Source organism: Brachyhypopomus gauderio, chromosome 10 (assembly GCF_052324685.1).
Source record: "Brachyhypopomus gauderio isolate BG-103 chromosome 10, BGAUD_0.2, whole genome shotgun sequence".
Classification (NCBI taxonomy): domain Eukaryota; kingdom Metazoa; phylum Chordata; class Actinopteri; order Gymnotiformes; family Hypopomidae; genus Brachyhypopomus; species Brachyhypopomus gauderio.
In genome coordinates, this window is record NC_135220.1 from 35348 (window position 1) to 57174 (window position 21827).

Here is a 21827-nt window from a genome sequence, read left to right on the forward strand (position 1 = left end):
CACAATTCAAATTTCTTTGCTTTTAATCCCACAACTGTTCATAACAAGCTGGTAGATTATGAGTCCATTATGGTAAAGTGTCATGAATGCAGTTGCACAAACCTCTCTGTCAACAGGCATATTAAATAGTTCCTAACGCAACGTTTGTACTGGCACTTTGAATGCACCGTACAGACGAAAGCCTGGCGTTTGATACGGTTGCATAACCGGGGGGGGGGGGGGGGGGGGGGGTGACGTCAGCGCAACCATAGCGTCAGCACAGGGTTTCACAGCCTGCAGCCTGTGCACACAGCTGTCTCCTGCACATCGATCTCACGCAAACGGGCTGGAAACCAAGTAAAACCAAAACAATTTGTTGTGTCTGTGCTGCACACGCGACATTCTCGACACTGCGTGACACGTAGAATTATTATAGGTTTGTGTTGCTAATGGCTCTAAAAATGAAATTAGATAATGATGGTAGGATTTATTTCGAACTTTTATTTTAACAATGTGCCATGAAAGAAAAAAAGGAGTTTGAATACACAAACCACAGTAAAAAAACAAATAAACTACTTGAACTGTCTGCCTATAGATCTTATAGAAAAAAATAATTATATACACACACATTACATAACGAACGTGTTTTAATATGGCAGCAAATGCAGAATTAATTGTTTGATAATAGGCCTAATTCTTAGCCAGACATGAGATTTGCAATATGCACTATTTGCTGTCCTGCCCCCGTGTAAGTGGATGTCTGGCTGGAGAGGCGGAGTGTGTGAGTGTGTGAGTGTGTGTACCGTGATAGTCTCCCGGAGTTGAACGCTGCCTGACAGACGCACTCACTACAGACGGAGACGCACTTCATCATCACCACTGACGACTGCACCACCATGACGTCTCGTAGGTGAGTTAAAGGTGGCGGATAAAGGCGATGGAGGGATTAACGCTCTCGGTGCAGCGAACCGGCGTCCAGTCCGAGCAAACGCGGCTCAGTCGAACACGCCGCTTCTCGTCAGGCAGGTTCGGCCGCGCCAGGCGCCCGTCCCCCCGGTCCGGTACTGTGGATTACAGCCACGATCACCGCTGCTGGCCACAATTACTTCCCCAGGGCGACAACCCGAACCAGGATCTGCTTGGTCTAAAGTTTTTGAATATATGTAGCAATATCTGAATGATCGCTTCAGCGCGGCTACATGTCATTAATCATCAGTAAACTGTGTTCTAACGTCCACTGTGTTTTACAGCTGCGGTTCGTTATAGGCGCCGCGAAAGATGCTAATAAATAAAGTTGATCCACATTTACTCTTTATTTACTCTGCTGTGACTATCACGCCTGTAGAGAACAGTGTGAATGAGATGTGCTACACTGTAGCTTAAGTCCACATTTCTTTCTAGTATTTTTACAAGTTCTTGTTTAATGTTGTCAATGCTTGCAAACAAAGTACTGTGGAACTGACCATTTAATCTGAGAGCCAGTGTTTGGACAGGTGGTCCGGCTCGGGTAAACAGTACCGGACAGTACTGACGTGGTGTGAACCGTGTGTCCGTACACTTGTATAGTAAACGCATTTGCAAGTGTATACATCTGGAACTGAATGTTGATTGAGCTCAAGTAGCGTTTCTGTTTTTGGAAGTGCTTTGCTGCCGGGCCAAAAGTTATCCGCGATAAAGGATACACGTTCTTATTTGCAGTTCTTTGGATTTGTAGAGTCCCACTGTAAAGATTAGGGTTTAGGCTGAATTTGCAGGCTATATGACCACAAACCTTGGGGGTCAAAGACTAAAATTTGAGACCACCTATATTCTGTTTCAAATAATTGTTACATTTTGTTTTTAATGTTCTTCTGACAACTGATAATCTCAGTTAATCTCAAACAACTGTAATCTCTCATTATTGCCATTATTTCCATTTAATCACTAATGACGATGGGTTTTCTCTTTATATTTTGGTGTTTTTAATTATGTGCTATTTAATGAGTGAATTATATCTGTTAGAGGGAGTTTACTCTTTAGCCCATATGATGTCAAATAAAGTTGCATAAACGGTAGTATTGGATAATTTGGAATAATAGGCCAATATATTTTAACATATCAATAGTAGACACGTTTACTGATAAATTACACATTCATTTCTTTACATTTCCGTCTCAGTCAGTTACCAACCTGACTTTCAGCTGAAATGTATTACTTGTAGAAACAAAGTACATTAACCTGGGCAGATGGGAACATAAACTTTTTGAGTTGATTCCAGTCAGCTCTTTGCCATTGAGATGACGATTTGACACATTCCCGTTGACTTACACTTACTGTCCACTTCCAGGCTTTGTTCAATCTACTTCTCTCTCTCCCGTCGGATGACAGGTCACAGAGTCCCTGTTGCTAGGCATCACCACATTTGAATACTTTCCATTTCAAGTCTGATTCATAACATATATAAACGTGTGTAGATCAGACTGAGCAGCCGAGGCAATTTGAAGCAGATATGCGTTTTGGGTCGAATCATTCCTCTTTAGTCTGTGTGGGTTCCCAGTCACTATTTTCGTCAGAGAGCTACTGTTGACATGCTCGTGTGAAAACAGCAGGGACAGGACCTCTGACTCACTGCTGAAACCATTTTTGATAGCTGTGAAACCAGGAAAGCTGGCAGAGTGTGGGAAGAAGAGAAAGTCCCTCCAAAATTTCCATGAATTGACTTAATGTCGGTTGTGACCAAGATAGCATTGTTGCAGTATTGGTAGGCATCATTTCACGTGTCCACCTAATACTCGCCATTTTCTGATTGTTGCTGCAGATTTATCTTGATGTGTGTGCTTTACATTGCCATAAAAATTACAGCGCTAAGTGGATGAGACGCACTTATCACTTTATAAATGTGTGTAACCAAAACCCACATAGAGAGCACTTCAGTCCTCTTGCTGATTACCATTATCAGTTACAGCTCATGTATTTAATGTCTCTTCCTCTGTATCATCTATTTCTGCTGATTATTGACCTGCAACCCCCAGTAATCTGGGATGTATTATAAAAGCCCATCAGTGGTCTTTAATCTGTTTTACATGTTTCTATTCTTGCTTTAGTGGTATAATAGCTTTGATCAGTCCTCCTTTTTAAGGGTCATAGCCAATACTCGATCTTATTCCTTAAGTATGTGTCTGTTGAAAGGGTTGTTCTCTGTGGGTGAGAATTTAAATCATACGTGTTAGATTTTATTTCACACACCCTTATCCTGAGAGATTGTCTGTCTTGAGAGGTTGGATGGCAACTTCTTACCACCTCCCTTAAAGTAGGGTTTGTATCTGGGCTGGATTAGACAGACAAACATTTAGAGGGATTTACCATGCAAGCTCCATAAATAAAGCCGTAAACTTTTCCTATATGTAAAGTTACAGCGTGCCCCAGTGGGTCACCATTTGACTTGGTGCACTGGAGTATGTATAACATGACGCAGGGTGGAATTGGGTGTGGAGCTTTATTGGACGTGATGGGCTCCTCTAAAAATATCGTTAACAGTACTAAAATCCATCCAGCATGGTGCGTCTGAGACTGATATAGACTCCAGAGGCTTTGAAGCAGAGTCAGGGGGCACTATGAATATCACCTTTATGTCACCAGGCCTGCCTCTTTAAATAGCCGTCTGCATTGAACTTGAGACATTATGTAAGAGGATAGAAGCGGTGTGTGCACATGGGCCCCTGTATTTCCCCTGTCAAAGCTGTGTAGCACTTGTTGGCTTCTCTCTCTCTCTCTCTCTCTCTCTCTCTCTCTCTCTCTCTCTCTCTTCCTCTCTCTTCTTGTTCTCCTCTGCCCACTCCTGAAGATGTGTCAGAGGCAACAAGACTATTCTTTTAGAAGCAGAAGTCCTCGTGCACAATTCTCTCATGTGTACGTGTGGAACAAATCCATTTTGTTCTATATTTTACTCTCATTGGAGGAAACCAGTCCTGTTTTAAGGAGTTGACATTAGTTGTTAATAATTAAACTTGGAGAGCAGCTTGTGTATTCTTTTCATGTAACAAAGCAAAAGTTCTGCCCTCTACCCTTTCATTAAATTACAATAAAATGAATGAAACTGAGATTAATCATAATAATTATGCCATATGATCTCAGTTAATTCAAACCATTGTCAAGTCAGTTAAGTGGAACTTGTCACTCAATACTACACACACACACACACACACACACACACGCATACATAAGTGGCTTTACATTACTTAACTGGGGCCTGTGGAGAGAAGCGTTGAGGCACCCAGGTTCCTGCTGTCTGTATTCAGACTCTCTTTCATGTACTTTCAGAAGATCTTCAGAAGTTTGTCCACGTGTCTTCTCACCATTCTACTGGAAAACCTTTAAAAGTCAAAGATGTTTCTTTGGATTTCTTTAACATTGCCATCTCATGTCTGGGTGGCCATTTTATGTTGTGAAGTGGAATCGGTTGGCTGGCCAGGCGTGCTTTTGCATAGCGTGCCCTTTTGGGAGATGTTGGCTCACGCCGAACCACACCAATCAGTTCTGAGTGCGCATGTCGGTGTTCCACTCTATCGCCTCACTGCTTTCGTTTGTTCTCCATAAACACTGGCGGCTCGGCGCACGGTGGAAATGCCACCGCTCAATGCATCAAGACGTACATGAAGAGGGTGTGGGTAGGAGGGTGGTGTGGGTGGTGTGGGTGGCTGTGGTGGCTCTCACATGCAACCCTGAAGCCTTTCAGTGGTGGTGGTGTGTGTGTGTGTGTTTGTGTGTGTGTGTGTGTGTTTGTGTGTGTGTGCTGGCGTCCTGTGAGGAACGGACGTTTACGCAGCAGCTGATTATGCTGGTGGCACTCTTATCTGAGTGGCTCACACTCATCCAAATCCCAGATTAACCCCCCCAACACACACGCACACGCGTACACACACACCCCGCCTCTCTTTCCACACCAGGCAACACTCCTACAAGTCCCTCCTGCTCCGTTCTCCTTGTGTAACAGTACTGAGGTTGGATAACTGACTTCAAGGTGACGGACGGCGTTCTGACCACAATGGTGAGGTAGGACAAACAAATGTCACCACGTATCAGCAGCTTGTGGCCGCCCGCGTTAACTGCGTCTGCATTTGCGTGCGTCGCAGCCGAGCACAGAACCGCGCAGCCGTGGGGGTTTCAGGAGGTGTGCAGCGTTGGAGACCAGGAGTGCTGGTGGGCGATTGAGCCGAACGCCTCTGAAAGGCGCGGAGGCCTCGGGTGGAGGCAGAGATGGATGAGGCGGGGCGGGGAGGGTTCCTGCGGCTCCGTGTTGAGTGCTGCCATCAGCGTGGTGTGGAGGAGAGTGATCCTCACTCCCTGAAAGCATGCGTCTGCAAACATCTAAAGAGCAACCATGCCAGTCAGCACTTTGTTGTTCTCAAAGTGTGCCTGTGCATTACCCATAGATCACTCAGTGTTTATAGGTCTGTATGATTAGTGAACGTGTTTGTTGACATCAGTACAGAGTTGTTACTGTTTCTCCTAGCTTTGCGATGCACGGTGAATTCAAAATGAGAGTAATTGAAAAAAAAAAACATTAATTCAAAAATGGTTGGGCTTCAGAATCAGCATAATTTGCCTTGTGCTTTACCCTGGGAGTCTTTTATACTGTAAAGCTGAAGTTCAGAGACAGGTCTGAATCTGCTGACATTGTTTTCTATGAATATTTGACTGTCATCGTTTAAGTGGAGCCTCATAAGGCAACCCGACGAGACTTTTACAACGATATGAATCATCCTTCACCCCTAACCTACTCAAATAATGTAAAAGGGCAACCTGGATGAACTGGAGACACTCTGTATGTTATTGTCACCATATTACATGTGCATGTTTTAAGACATAGTAAGGCAGAAAATTACCCAGTGGAAAAGTCTTTGTGTGTGTGTGTGTGTGTGTGTGGTGTGTGTGTGTGGTGTGTGTGTGTGTGTGTGTGTGTGTGTGTGTGTGTGTGTGTGTGTTCACATATGTTTCCAGGAAATAGTTCTCTTGTCTAGAGTCATCAAGTATGGTTAACATGAGACACAGGGAGTTGAAAGTGGGGCAAATGTAGAAGTATTTAATCACTTCCCATGTGCGTGTCAAGCATGCTTATATTCTGGAGAGCACTTCAAATAAAATAGAGAAGTTATATTCCAATGATTCAATATCAGAGGAAAATATAGTCTTTTGGCAAACATAGACTCTAACAAGTGCGTCACAGAGCATATGAATTATGAACAAGACCTTCAGAAGAGTCTCATTATTAATGACAACTCATTCTTAATAACAATTCACAGCTAGTTTTGCTTCACATAGTGGCGAAATACACTTTATTCAGATTTGATTTGGCTTTTTCAGAAAAATTAGAAATAGCAGCTTGTGTAGTCAGTATTGGACCATGAAAAATATTTTAAAGATTAAGCTGACTTTTTGAAAAGGTAGATTTCTTATAAATAATCATTTAGATGGCCCATTAAAGAGGACACAGCACAGCAAGAGAAAATAGACCATCAAAGCCTGAGCTGCTGTTCTCAAAGCCATGAGCATGCCTTGGTGTGGGAACATAGACCAGGGCTCACTAGCCATCTGGGTCCTAGTGCTGGCAGAGTCTGCACCTGACTCAGATAACTGCGATTTCTGATTTTCCCAGGCCATTACAGACTATTACAGATAGTTTTTCAAGCAAATCGTAACTGATTACAACTGGGATTCACCTACAGGTTAGACCCAAATATGTGCAGAGGAAGATTTCTTTAAAATCTCTTTTATCCATAATGTCTAATATTTGCTATATGCAGATCATTACATGTTTTCTTTCACATATCCAAACACTATTTCTTTGTGCTGATGAGCATGTTTAATGATCTTTCTTTTGAACATTTTCACTCCTTCCGTTAGCAGTGTGATTCACTTGAAAGATCACATGACGGTTGTATATTTACAAGTCTTATCAGATAAAGAAGATGGAAAATACCTCTACCGCTTTTCTCCACTTTCTAAATATAGACTGTGATTCACTTTTACTGCATGAGTAACCTATTACTAGCCCTTCAAAGTTAGGACTGCCTTCGATAATCCGTCTCGCCTGCTATGGCTTTAAAACATTTTTTATAAAGGTTTCACATTTTAAATGCAGTTCACATCCATGAAGAGGCAGTGTTCTGTTGTGCGGGGCATGCACGCACATTAAAAAACAGTTAGGCCTGCCCCATGTGGACAAAATTACCATGATCCATTTGTATTGCTACACTGACGGTATTCTGACGGTGATGTGCTTTACAATATGTTAAAACCACACTGATAAATCCTTGGTGTATTTTTGCCAACATTATTCCATTTGTTGGGTGGTGTTACTGCTACAGCTCAATAAAACAATATCAGAACACTGGATATTTCTGAGACATATTTGTACTTTCAAACTGAAGCCTTTTTCAATATCAGTACCACATACATTTAGACAAAAAAACGTATGTGTTGTTGGTACCTGATGTGTTTATTTATGCTTTTTACATATTTGTTCATGGATAATTTCTTAAGTGAACCTTTAATGGTATTTACATTCATGCTACCCCTTTCAAATGTTGAATCTAGTGTTGAGACAGGCCGCCTGGGGCAGTGCCTTAAACAGTGTCAATTAAAGGTCGCTTAGATTAGAGTAGCCATCAAAAGGTTTTCCTGTTGGTAGACTCTCATTGGCGCTCCCATGCAGTTACAAATATTTATTATTTTTTAGTCTAGTGATCACTAAATAAAAAAAATTATAAATATTTGCGAGAGGAGTATAGAAGGTTTGGCTTTTTGGCTCCTTTCGTGGATATAATCTGCTTCTGCTCCTTTGCAGGATAATTGGTGATGAATCAATTGTCTTTTGGTGCAGGTGGTTCCACCCCAACATCAGTGGCCTGGAGGCCGAGCAGCTACTCCTGACACGGGGCGTCCATGGCAGCTTCCTGGCCAGACCCAGCAAGAGTAACCCAGGAGACTTCACGCTCTCCGTCAGGTGTGTGGCCTTCCCTCCTACTCTACCTCCTCCCTCTCTCCTCACTGGGAATAAATCCAGGCCATATTGCCCACTCCTTGGGCCAGTTAAGCTGCTAACTGATCATACGAGGCAAGAGGTCTGTGGGCCGCCGCTGCCCGGCCGGATCGGGCTTGATCCATGACTCCCCCCGCTAGGCGGAGAGAACCATTCATCTGCGAGGCTATCGATTTCTCGCAGGGAGGTTCATGGTTTATCTGAACACCTCCAGGCCTCCTGAACACTTCAGCGTGGTTATTATTTCCAGTGGAGTTGCCTTGTTCTGTGCTGCACAGCGAGGGAGATGCCAGAGGGCTGTGGAAAAGAGCCGCACACGGTCCGGAACACACAACACACTCGGGCGTGCACAGATTCTCAGCATTGTATTTATAAAGATGATGAATGAGGTTATGTGCTAAAGGTGTATATGAATCCCCTGTTTGTGCATAGAGTGCACAGGAATAAATGCTGCCTTTCTTCTGTGATGCATTTAACTCTTGGAATATTCATCAAGCCTGCACAAAGGACCCAATGTCATGGATTGGAGCAACATATGTCTGGCAACAGAAGAACAGAACTGCTAGTTCATCAAGAGCTCTAAAATAAGGCCTTTTGAAATCAACCCTAAATTAAGCGTGTGATCAATGTAATGACGCTTCAGCGGGTAATAGACTCCCACGTTGTAGTTCTTAATTCACCGGTTGCTGCATTTTGAAATTGCTGTTTCATCAGCAGTTCTTTTGGGCCACTGGTAAAGTGTTACAGTAAGTGAAATGAAACCAAAGCATGAATCTATTTCATGACATTGTGCAGAGTGGAAGGGATGAGAAAGGAGTATCTTGTGCCCTGTCCCTAAGGTAAAACACTGTGCTCAAGTGCAACCTTAGTGGTTTTAACTTTAGGCTTGGCCTGAAGCACTTTGTTAAGTGTCTGGGGGTTTGTAATCATTTGTGTTTGTGCTTATTCATCATACAAAATCTATGATCATCCAGTTTGGGACAAAAATTCAACTGGGCTGACTGTAACGGTGCTCGATTATGATTATTGTTGATTCGTTTAGATGTTTTGTTTAGATGGTTTGTTACTTACCCCATCTGAACATTGCCTTCATTGCTAGGCACTGAAGGACTTTCTCCTTCACGCTACCCAGGACCTCTGAGCCAGTCTGAAAAAGGCCTTCGAGTCGTCAGCTTGTGGGTAGCCCATGTGTACAGTACCAGCTGTTCATCTGGAGTGCTGACTGAGCAGCAAGGGGGAGGCAGAGAGAGAAAACAAGAGAGAGGAGAGATAGAGATGGAGAGAGAGAGCGATAGAGACAGGAGAGATATTTATATAGAAAGAGAGCCTCTCTCGAGCTGATGCACAGTGAGCTCCTTGAGTGGGGTCAGTGGCAGTAGCTGGTATCAGCGCCTGTGGTGGTGCTGGCCAGGTGGGGCCAGGTCTACAGCTATCGTTACCCAGCACGGGATACACCATGCCATACAGGCCCTGTACACTCCTTAATGAAGCCTTACTGGAAAGTTGACGTAAAGACCACAAGAGGGATGAATGTTCCATTCAGGGCCTTCCGAGCCGAGTCGAATTTACAGTGACGTAGGTTGATAAGCATGTGGTCAGAAGCAGTATCTGCAAACTAATGATTAGCTCATTTGCTCGGGTCTATGATGACTACCCATCTCTGATAGGTCCACATCTAAATATACTACTGTGCCTGAGTTGTTAGCTTATGTTTAAAAGATAACATTAATCAGTTGTGGATTTAGTCCACTCGATGTCCCCTCTGTGGTTATTTTTACCACGTGAGCATTGTTTAGACACTGAACTGACTGAAACACAGACTGACTGAAACACAAGAATCTCCATAATTTCTAGAACATTCCAGTTCACCTGAGTTGGAATACAGAGCTCAGTTATATTACATTTGTGCTCCTCTGGATTTTTCATGGATCGCTCTATAACGTGTTAATCACAGTCACTCCCTTATTTGCAGTGTATTTTGCACATGAAAGCCAATGCTAGTCAAGTGAATGCAAGTCAAATACTGTTTTGTATAAGATGCAGAGTGGGCGATGTAATGGATGTTAAACAAGCTTAACCGTCGGCATGAACCCCTTCAGAGAACAAAAGTTAAGCCATCGCAGACATACAGACTGAAAGTTTATTTCTTTTAGACGAGAGATGAGAAGGCAATTTCTGAGTCATTAGTCTTGCCTGTAAGGAGGGTTATTAGATAAATGGCTAAAGCGTTCTCTGGCCGAGCGGATGCAGAAGGATGGTGTGGGTGTGGACTCTTCTCTCTTATCTTAGCAACTCTGCTCCTTCCTGGGTGGACGGTGCCGTGTGCTGACTGGTCTGGCAGCACACGTAGAGGGGATCTAGCATGGCCGCTGAGCCAAACAGCTCACTCACAGCAGAGCAGTTTAGAGCCGAGTGATGTATGTCTTCTGTTGCCACGCCAACACGTGTGTGTGTGTGTGTGTGTGTGTGTGTGTGTGTGTGTGTGTGTGTGTGTGGGGGGGGGGGGGGGGGGGTGTTTGGTATGCTGTTGTTTGTTTGTTTAACAAAAAAAAACTGCTTTAGTGCTTTAAAATGTTGGTCGATATACAGTACATTTGTAATGTTTGTAATGTGTCTGTTTTGGTCGTCTTATTGACAAAAATGTTTGTGATAACGAGATTTTCATAAAATTAATCTAAAGAAAACGTAGCCTATACATTATGCCTCGATAACGTGTTCACAATGGATGAATCACAATGTATTTAAAGCGTATGTTACATTTAGATTCCACTTTACTGCAGTTCAGACAACAGTGTTAAATCAACATTGATCTGGGGCTACATATAGACTTGTTAATTACATCATATGGGACTGCCAATTAGTAGAACAAGTTTCTGATCTGTCTATATATAGATTTTCACAATCGACTGTGGCAAATGCTTTGTTTGAAAGGTCTTTAGAAGAATGATAAACTGCACTGCTATGACTAGACAACACTGTAGAATGGGCAGCTAGATGTGTGGGAACTTCTAAACACTGAGGAAGGAAATGGTTAAACAGGGATACATGGAGTGAGTCGAAGACGCGTGGAGTGAGTCGAAGACGCGTGGAGTGAGTCGAAGACGCGTGGAGTGAGTCGAAGACGCGTGGAGTGAGTCGAAGACACGTGGAGTGAGTCGAAGACAGTTTAACAGGGACGCGTGGAGTGAGTCGAAGACGCGTGGAGTGAGTCGAAGACGCGTGGAGTGAGTCGAAGACACGTGGAGTGAGTCGAAGACACGTGGAGTGAGTCGAAGACAGTTTAACAGGGACACGTGGAGTGAGTCGAAGACACGTGGAGTGAATCGAAGATGGTTAAACATTTGGAACACGTGTCCTTGAGTGAAACGCTGGTTCTGAGAGAGCCTGACTGGAGCTGTGTCTGTCTTCCCTCTGATCCTCCACACGGACCACGTTAAAGTGTGGATACATAAAAAAAGCAAAGAAAACTGCAGCATTTTACACCAATCACCAATACAAGGAAAATGCGATTTGTCTTTGTGACTGTTTAAGGAGGTGTTTAAGGAGGTGTTTAAGGAGGAGTTCGGCACACATCGGTTGGCCGTGCTGCTCTTCGTGGTGTGTTGAATATTTCACGCTGTAAGTGGGAAGCCTGTACAGAGTCAGGGAGACGGAGTGGAGCCCCAGCAGGGCAGTTTCTGGTGCCCCGTGATTGCATTAGGGCGGTCGGGGAGGAGGCCTGCACGGGCCGCTCCTCGTGAACAACGCCGCCCCCTGGCCCGCTCTGCTCCGGCGCACAGAGCCTATGTTGAGCCTGCCTCCGCTGGGCCCGCCGTAATGCGATTACACCCAGGAGAGAGGAGAGTGGCGATTTATGAGCCAGGCCCATGCGGAGAGGGATGGGCGAGACGAGCGAGAGGCGGAGGCTGGGGGGATTGGGGGGGGCAGATTTAATTTGCACCACTTTCGTGCCGCCCCCTCTCCACCTAAAGCAGGTGGCAGTATGGGGTGACTGTGCCTGAACGAGAGGTCACGTACATGCTGAGGTGATGTTTCCTGGTGCCAGATATGATCTGTGCTCAGTGGGAGTCTGTGGCTTGGTGTAGCAGCCTGATGCTATCTGCACAGGTGTTCGCTTTCATTTATTTATTTTTTTCCATTTGAAGCTGAAGCACACGGCGTTTCACACTGACACTAGCAGTGAAACAGCAGCGTGGAAAGTAAAGACAGCTCGCGTGCAGCTCCATCCAGTCACGCACTGCACCTGAGTGTCACCGTCACATGCCGTCACGGGGACGGACCAGGCCCTTGTCTGGAGAACCGGTCTCATGGGCTGCTTCAGGTCAAAGAAGCATTTTTATAATGATTTAAAACGGCGTTGTGTTAGCTCTGTACTCGCATAACTACACTTCAATAAATTCTTGTAAAGACTTTTTTTGTATTAAAAAAAAGTAATGACTAAGTGATAGAAGTAACTAGGTAATATGTCAAACTGACACTAACTGTGAAAAATGAACTGTAATTTGAAATTAAATAACAATGCCTACAAAAACACGTGAGAATAACGTGTAATTTGAAAGAAAGGTTCTTTTTGGAGTCAGTGTGATGGATGACAAACTACTGTCAGCCTCTCTACTCTAACGGCCAATCGCTGGTTTCCTGCCTCTTGTTTCAGTCTTCTGTACTGTAAGTGTTGCTCACTCGCGTGTGTGTTCTGGTACCTCAGCTATGAGCTGTGACTTATCTATCATTACTGTCACCTCCCACTCTCTCTCTCTTGCTGTATTACCTCTGCGTGATCAGGAGGAATGATGAGGTCACCCACATCAAGATCCAGAACTCCGGGGACTACTATGACCTCTACGGGGGGGAGAAGTTCGCCACCTTGGCCGAACTAGTGCAGTACTACACCGAGCAGCACGACCTTCTCCGGGAGAGGAACGGAGAAGTCATCGAGCTCCGATACCCCCTCAACTGCAAGGACCCCACCTCTGAGAGGTAAGACTGCAGCAGGAGTAGCAGGTGAAACTCTGCCCCCTAGTGTACAAACCGAGGCCTACAGCCGGGAGGGCGTCCAGCAGAAAGGGAAAACTCGGGCGTGGCGGTGGGGGCAGTGTTTGTCCAGCTGACCTTTCTTGGAGCAGCACCATTCTAGATTTTGATTGATTTGCTTCATCTGTTTCATCGACTGAATAGGAGTCGCTCCCTAAGAGCAGGTGCTTTTTAGCGACGTGTGTGTGTGTGTGTGTGTGTGTGTGTAGTATTTAGGTGTGGGCTGGCTGTTTATACTTGTGTTATCTCTACTGTAATAGGCTTCCGCGTTTATGAGAGCTCGGTTTTTGTGGTCTTTCCATTTGATGAAAACAACCAGGTCTCCTCCCACACACACATTCACTTTTCCACACCAGCAACTCTACCACAAAGTGTAGGCGAGCTGCCTGCCAGATAACGTTCCGACCGCAAACGTATAGCTTTTATTTGCTTCGTTTCACCTTTAAAACGTGTGCTGCACGGTACAGCGTGTTGCCTTTAGACTCATTGTTGCATCCACATATGGCACCTTTTTGTTTGTTCTTTCCTTTTCTCTAATTAGGTGGAATCGTTGCTGAATGGGTATTTAGTATCTTGCAGTACCACCAACCAGGTTACGGTGTGGCTCTGCCTATCAATATATCGGGTACAGCAGGAGGCGGGCATTTAAGGTTAAAATATGGACAAGAAGAGAAGGAAAGAGAGACACGTGCGGGAAAAAAAAACAAATGGATGCATATAGACGGATATAGGAGAAACCAACATCATAAGAGAGATAGGGAGATGCAGTATGTGTACAGTCTTGTGTAGTCTGTGTAATGAGCTGTATGTAATTGCAGTTTATGATGGATGTACTTGTACTGAGTGTTTGTGGTAAGCGAGTTATGTTACATGTGCACACTGAGGACGGGTATTGACCAGGGTGAACTTTTTCCCTTCTGTCTTGTACTAGGAGGTTAAGGTTGAGGTGGGTCAGGTTGACATTAGGCTTCACATTGTGTAGGCTCCTCCTCTTATGTAGGTGTAGTAGGAAAGGGGGCCACCTCTGTATTTTTTGCTAGCCTATCTGATACACATTCCCCAACCTATTTGGGGGAACTGGGACATTACACCCATGTTAGAGGAAAATGGGCTCTCAACACCACTCAACTTCCACTTAGTTCTCTTTTATCTGTGTCTCACTTTCTAAGAAGTTCTTCACCCAGGTCCACACGTGACATCTTCTCTTGCGTCTTGTGGCATTTGCCCTCAGGTGGTACCACGGTCACCTCTCGGGGAGAGACGCGGAGAAGCTCTTGATGGAGAAAGGCAAGTCTGGCAGCTTCCTGGTGAGAGAGAGTCAGAGCAAACCTGGAGACTTTGTGCTGTCCGTCCTCACCAATGAGGAGAAGCATGAAAACGTGGACCGCAGAACCAGGGTCACCCACGTGATGATTCGCTATCAGGTGAGGAGCTGCAAGGTGATTGGGCGGGAAGGTTGAACCGTCGACTGGTGGGTTTTTTTTTAAAGCCTTTTGAGGGTTTTTTTTTTTTTTTTGTAAATCTGTTTTTTTGTGCTGTCAGCAGGATGGGAGGTATGACGTGGGCGGAGGAGAGAGGTTTGACACACTGACGGAATTGATGGAGCACTACAAAAAGAACCCAATGGTGGAGAAAAGTGGTATTGTAGTTCACCTTAAACAGGTTGGTTAACATGACTCGGTGTATGGTCACATTATGGTCACTAGGACCACTTGACCGAGTTTTTTAAGGTGCTATTTTCTTCTGTTTTAACTGAAATGAGTTCCTCTCTGACTGGTGTTTTCCTTTTTATTTTGTGTCTCTTTACAAATGGAAGCCATTTAATGCCACTCGGATAAATGCCGCCAACATCGAAAACAGGGTGCGAGAATTAAACAAAGTGGCAGACAACTCTGAGAAGCCCAAACAAGGATTCTGGGAGGAATTTGAGGTAAATCTGTAGCTACTGTCACTTTGACATTTTCAACGTTCAAATGCAACTGCAAATGTAGGAAAGAGGCTGAATTTGTATTTGAACTTTAAACTTTACATTTAACGCTGGGCAAAACACAGATTGTAGAAATGTACCTGAACAAAAGGTCAAAGGTTCATGCATGACATGAACCACCAGTGCCTGACCCCCAGGGGGCGCTGGCTGGACACAAAACTTTACGTCATGTCAAAGCCTTATAATGAATGCTCTTCAGTACAACTCTTTTCTGCTGCTTAATGCCTCTTTTAGACTTTTGTATTGAGGCTGTTTGTCTTCACATGGGCAGCGTGCATCTTTGCTTATGTAACAGGGTCCCATTAAAGCCCCACAGTTCCAGCCATCCGCTTACACACGTCTCTCTTGTCTGGCGTGTGTCCCCAGGTGCTTCAGCAGCAGGAATGTAAGCTACTTTACCCCAGAAAAGAGGGTCAGAGACCGGAGAACAAGAGCAAGAACCGATACAAGAACATTTTGCCTTGTAAGCAAACACGAAACACAAGCAAAACATGTTTTATTTTTTTTGCTTTTGTACCCAAAGCCTTATTCGCTATTTGAGTGAAAGTTCAAATAAAGATGAGCAGTAACATTACTACATGATCTGACACACATCGTCAGTAGGCTAATCCCAGATACCCCCCACCCTCTCCCTCCCCCTCGCAGTCGATACGACCCGTGTCCAAATCATGGAAGCAGAACCCGACGTGCCCGGCTCTGACTACATCAATGCCAACTACATCAGAGTGAGTTCAGCTCTGTTAAAGAGGTATTGTGGGTAGCAGCAAGCAGCCAGAAGCACAGCAGAGTCAGACGTTCGTTACATGTGGGGGAGGAGCCGGTCTGCTGCTCTGCGTTTTGCGTCCCGATTCACGGACGCTTTTGCTCTTCCCCAGAGTACGCACGAGGAAGGTCGCCATGGCGATGAAGGCAAAGTGTTCATCGCCACCCAGGGATGTCTGCAGAACACGGTGCACGACTTCTGGAAAATGGTTTACCAGGAAAACACTCACGTTATCGTCATGACGACCAAAGAGATGGAGCGGGGCAGGGTGAGCTGTGCGGGCCGTCACGTGGATCAGGGGTTCGGACCGCAGGCGCACTTTATTGTGATGTTTATTAGGGCTCTTCCCTCCCAGGCCCAGAGAGGTGTAATGATGCCCAGTTTGATGTTTTTGCCTCGACCGTTTCAGCGGATAAATAACTTGTGAGCTGGATCAGTGCACTTGAATAGAAAAAAGGATGAATCTCAAAACCACAGTTCTGCGATTTTTTTCATGTCTGAAACTGTACACTGGATTATACGCCAGTGCAGTGTGTAGCATTTACGTGTCTGTCTCGATACTGTAGCCGTTCTGTCTGTAGCCATGAGCTGAAGTGCGGCTCAGATGTTCTTGGTTGGTTCCTTGCTGATTCCTGAGCTGAATTCATGCCTGCCCACAGAATAAGTGTGTGAGATACTGGCCAGACATAAGCACGACCAAGGAGTTTGGCAACGTGTGTGTGCGGAACATGGAGGAATGTACAGCTCAGGACTACATCCTCAGAGAGCTGGAGGTCACGCGTACAGACCGGGTAAGCCCCTCCACGCCCCCCCTTGCAATTGCACGGGACAAGACTCTGGTTTATTCTTTAAATCAGGTTGCCAACACCATGTCATGAATCTGTGCTTGTCTGGGGCCTGCAGAAAGAGCCCCCCAGGTACGTTTGTCACTACCAGTACTTGAGCTGGCCTGACCACGGCGTGCCCAATGAACCAGGGGGGGTCCTGAACTTCTTGGAGCAGGTCAACAGAACCCAGAATGCCATTCCAGATACCGGGCCTGTTGTGGTCCACTGCAGGTAATTCGCAGTTCAAATCACCTGCATACGTCAACTCCGTATTGTAACTGAATATCTGTCTATACTCTCCCCAAATGCTGTGATTTACTGCATTCTTCGTTGCCTGGAGATCTTTCTCACATGATACCTGATGTAACTTCTTTACTGGTGTAAACACATGCCACTGTCCACCATCATCCTCGTGATCTCTGTTGCCTCATTGCTTTTTTACAGTGCAGGGATAGGACGGACAGGCACAATAATTGTGATCGACATCCTTATTGACATCATAAACAGACAAGGTGAGCTCTAAATTGCTTAGATTTAGCTGACGACTCCTGATGGCAGAGTAAAATGTAAACAAGGGGGCAGTGCGGTGTGTAATTCTGCTCGTATCCGTCGATGTGTGTGTGTGTGTGTGTGTGTGTGTGTGTGTGTGTGTGTGTGTGTGTGTGTCTCCCGCTTAGGGCTGGACTGTGACATCGACATCCCAAAGACCATCCAGAGTGTACGTCAGCAGAGGTCCGGCATGGTGCAGACCGAGGCCCAGTACAAGTTCATCTACATGGCCGTCCAGCAGTACATCGACACGGCCCAGAAGAGGCTGGAGGAGGTACTCACACACAAAACTATCGCGCACTTGCAAACCCCCAGGAGAGCTCAGGCCTTCCGGATTTCACAGCTGCTGTTAAAAGCGCATCAACGAGACCGTATTGCATCGTGCTTTTGAGGGGCTGCCCCTTTAGGCGCCTGCCTTAAATGCCACCGTGCCCCTAGAATAACGGCACGCTCTCTGGAAAACCAATCGGTTACTCCGAGGTTGCAGCCGTAGAAAAGAAGAGGATCTTTCACACAGTGTCTTTCGTGGGGCTTCCTTGCACTAACGACGCTTTCTCCCAAACGTTTGCAGAAGAATAAGACAAAGGAACGAGAGTACTCCAACATCAAGTACCCTCAGACGACAAACCCCAAGGCCAAGGCCAACTCCGGCTCATCACGCTCGGCATGTGTGTGAGTGCTGCCCCCCCACTCACACAGCACTCTCACAACAACAGGCCCAGGCAGACCTGCTCATTAGGGCTGAATATGCTTAATTGACTCTCGTTGTTTACGGGAACTAATTGCCTTGGCACGCTGGAGTCCCTGCACTGAGTTTAGTTCGTTATGTAGTCCTGGTGAGTAAGGAACTAGGAAGGAAGTTTGAGTGTGTCTGCCAAGCAGTGGGGCTTATATTCCATGAACTGCTGGAGGAAACGGAGCTGATTAGCATCTTTATTGTTTGTAAGCTGTTCCATAGTTACATGCTGTTTGATGAAACTGCGGTATAATGTCATAGGGTGAGTTTGTTGCTCAACTTATTGTAAACTATAACGCCTTCCTCTCCCTCAAGTTTACCGACAAGAGTTGTTTGGACTCTGTAGCGTGAAGGTTCGTCCATGGTATAACATCCTGTTTTATTCCAGGATGAATGATGACTCATCCAGCGTGTACGAGAACCTGAACATCAAAAACCCAAAGAGCTCCACCTGCCCTACTACCAGAAGATAGACCACGTGGGTCGCTGCCTCACACACACACACACACACACACACACACACACACACACACACACACACACACACACACACACACACACAGTCATTTTCTCTCTCTCTGTCTCTCTCTCTCTCTCTCTCTTTCTCTCTATCTCTCTCTCTGTTTCTCTCTGTGTGAGAGCTCTTTTCCGGTTACACTTCTTGTTATCAGCACCTACACACACACACACACACACACACACACACACACACACACACACAGGTGCTTGCACAGGTGGTGTCGAGGGAGAATAAGTTGGAAAGCTGAAAAAGAAGTAAAGTGACTGAGAGTGAGAGGATGAGCCAGTTTCAGAGTCTTTGTGTGGTACAAAGCCTTAGTATCAACTTACCACAGGAATCCCAGCATTGGCCAGATGGCCCTGAAACGCTCTGGGCTTTTGAGAAGTTACAGAATTGATTATGTTTGATGGAGCTGCTTGTCCTTAACTGTGCTCTGAATACCGAGACTGAAGCGAGCCCAGTTTTATATGTCTTGTCAAAGCTTCAATTAGCTAGACAGCTCGTACTGTTCCTTCAGACTTGTGGGGACTTTTGTAGAAACAATAGGTCTGCTCCAAAAGACACCGTACATTTATGCTTCATGGTCATATTGATTTTTCTTTTAATGGTCACTTAAATGGAGTGTGTGTGTCTTGTATTTTGTTGTTGGAGCAGAGCTGCAGAATGGGAGTGTTTGCCCCTTGGGCTGCCTCTGGTGCGAGGCTCTTGAGCGGTTCCCCGTGTGTTTGGTGGTGTTCATGTGGATCCCCGGCGCTCAGAGCTCCACGGCACAGCTCCTTCGCTGCTGAACCCACCGACGGACAGACTGACCCACCTGCTCCCCCCCCCGTGGGTGCCTCACTCGTGGCCGGCGTGTCTGATCCACAGCCAGAGGCCTCCCGCTTCTCCCTGTGGCCTGGCGGACTGGCACAGCCTGCCCATCGACCACCCAGCTACCTGGTCACCTCTGCCACCTGCGGGCGGCTCCGTCGGGTCGTGTCCAGCGGATCGAAGTTTCCTCCTTCGCTCTCCTCCTGCCTGCTGCCTTCACTCTGTCCGCCGGCTGTGACCCACTGTAACCAAAGACCTTAGACGTCCCGCCGGCTCTCGCTAGCAGCCGTAGTCCGAGTGGCGGATATGGCGCGGTGAAAGCCTGCAGCTCGGCGGCTGACGAAGGTGTACGTGACGAACACGTGTCGGACTGCGACACCCGCGCCAGCCCCCCGGGGGACGGCTTCCTTTTACGGGGAGGCATATGTTAAGTTGCGTAACAATCAGCGATGTAACTGAGATTACTGTTAGCTAACTGGGAAAACGGGTTATTTTGAATGGCAATGTGTTGCGTGCGGTGTGTAGAGTGTGTATTAGCGTCTTCGCGTGGCAGATTGCGGCCTGTATCGGGTGCTTTTGCAGAAGTGTCTGCTTTGTTGCTGCTTCAACCATTACAGAGCTTACAGACTGCTACAATATATAGGGCTGCATGTTCTAACTAATGGCCTCATCGACCAATCAGCTTGCCTGTGCAGTGGGCTCCTCCCACTAGATTATAGTCTGTTTCTACTTCCTAAACAGCAGGCATACCTTCAAAGTCAGAAGGATTTTTACTGGATGACTGTAGTTCTTTTTGTATGTTATATATATCTATGATTCCTTCAGACATTTCTTTCACGTTTGTGACATTTGTGAATGTGATTTTATGATGTGCAGCATGTCTTGGCTTGTGTTGAATGCCTTTGGCAAGCTGATGTTGGAGTTGTTGACCAGGGTTAAGACTTTGCTTGTTTGTTTGTTGTTTTAATATTCAGGGTGTATGTGTACTGTAAATATGGTTAAAAAAGCATTCAGGTATAGTGCTCCATTCAGGTATAACTCTCTACATGGCAGCAGCTGATGTGGTGAGGTCTGTAAATTATGGCTGGTAGATAAAAGATAGGAAACATGTCCAGGCAGTGGGAGGTAGACTGCATGTTAACCAGGTCATCAATAAGAACTATGTTCAGTGCAGACCTGAGCCAAAGAACAGTGAGACAGATGACTTAAGATCAATTTGGGGGAGGGGCTTGAAACGGTCTAATCCAGAAGTGGTGATTGGAAGAAGGCCGTGCCACTTATGATGTCATAACAAAGGTGATGATGTCGAGCCTGGAGGCTGAAACTGAAGATGGTTGGACATGGTGATGACAGGGTCTGGTTAATCACATTCTCTGGTGTGTAATTTAACGAGGGCTTGTGCGAAGAGCTCTTTGGTGTCGTAATTGGAAGGACTGTGGTGTGTATGTGCTGTATTTGAGTGCAGTTTAACTGGTGTTTGAACGACCAGGAGCTTTAAATATTCACCCTAAGTTTCGCCTTGAAGGATTGGCCTTGTTTTTCCATGTTGCAACACCGGTCATCCTTTATAGCAAGTGATGTAAGCGTGCAGAAAGGTGTGAGGTTCAGATTCGTCTCATTAGCACCATCACTTTTGTTGCTAAATCCTTTGAATGACATTTGAAGCCAAAAAGTAAGTAAGTAAATGTGTGAAAGTGTCTTGTCAGTGGAGATTAATGTTGTGTCCTACTCATAACGAAACACTGAAGTTAATGCAAGAAGTTGTCAGAAATTCAACTTGTCATATACCACTGAATGAACAGTTTTATTTATTGTGTCTTAATTCTGTTGAGATGGAAGGATGTTTGTCAGGATGTGTGTTGCTTTTCATGTAACACGTTTCATGTCTCATGTTGTTTTTCATTGTGAAAATGGGTAAGGGGTCAATCTTTGGTCATTTGTGGAGATGCTAAGACTTCAATACTTGAAATTCTGTGTGAAATGCTACGTCCTAGCTGCAGGAAAATGTCAGAATGTTCTTTGGTTGCTGAAGAGTATATGACACTGTTTTTATCTTTTACGTGTTATGCCATCAGTGTTGAATTTTACAATTTTAGAAGTTATTTCTCAGTTCTAATTTTGTACATTTCAACTGTATGATTAAATCCTGAAATATTTTCTGATGGCTTTTGTATTTTAATGGTGATGATTACTATTATTAATATTACAATGTTGATTATTCTAAAGTATAGCATAAATTCTACTTTTTTATTTACTTGAATATCTATTTTGATGTATGTTTTTTTTAATCTGTTCGTCTGTTTGCACTATGGCTGATCTGACTAGCGGTGTGCTGACTGTCCTTGTGTTAAGACTGTATTTACTCTTGCACTGGCTCAGCCTCAAATGCCTTCTGTCCTGTATAACAAAGCCCATGTGATGACCATCTCCAATGATGAATAAATAGACATGTAATATGAAAACATCATGCAGACACCTGTGGGCCATTTTAACATCGTCCTCACCTCAGTCACGCACAGGTTTCCCAGAAGCCTTATCGTAACAGCTAGACAGTGTTCAAATAATCTGATCTCTACAGCAGTATGATTATATCAGCTCTGCAATA

General features: G+C 45.2%; 1 protein-coding gene across 5 annotated transcripts; it reads left to right on the plus strand.

Annotated features, from left to right (window-relative positions):
* The first annotated feature begins 734 nt into the window (after positions 1-734).
* On the plus strand, positions 735-21686 carry ptpn11b (protein tyrosine phosphatase non-receptor type 11b). 5 transcript variants are annotated; one of them, XM_077018361.1, is made up of 16 exons: positions 735-889; positions 7841-7963; positions 12782-12976; positions 14262-14454; positions 14573-14692; positions 14847-14960; positions 15384-15480; positions 15663-15742; positions 15893-16048; positions 16440-16571; positions 16684-16838; positions 17052-17119; positions 17285-17430; positions 17728-17828; positions 18281-18370; positions 19067-21686. In XM_077018361.1, exons 1-15 carry the CDS (start codon positions 876-878, stop codon positions 18363-18365), a joined length of 1779 nt encoding a protein of 592 aa, XP_076874476.1. In that variant the 5' UTR covers positions 735-875; the 3' UTR covers positions 18366-18370; positions 19067-21686. The 5 variants fall into 5 exon arrangements, with proteins under 5 accessions (XP_076874476.1, XP_076874477.1, XP_076874478.1 ...); XM_077018362.1 differs by having other exon boundaries at positions 14576-14692; XM_077018363.1 differs by lacking the exon at positions 735-889 and adding an exon at positions 4858-5010.
* The last annotated feature ends 141 nt before the right edge of the window (positions 21687-21827 follow it).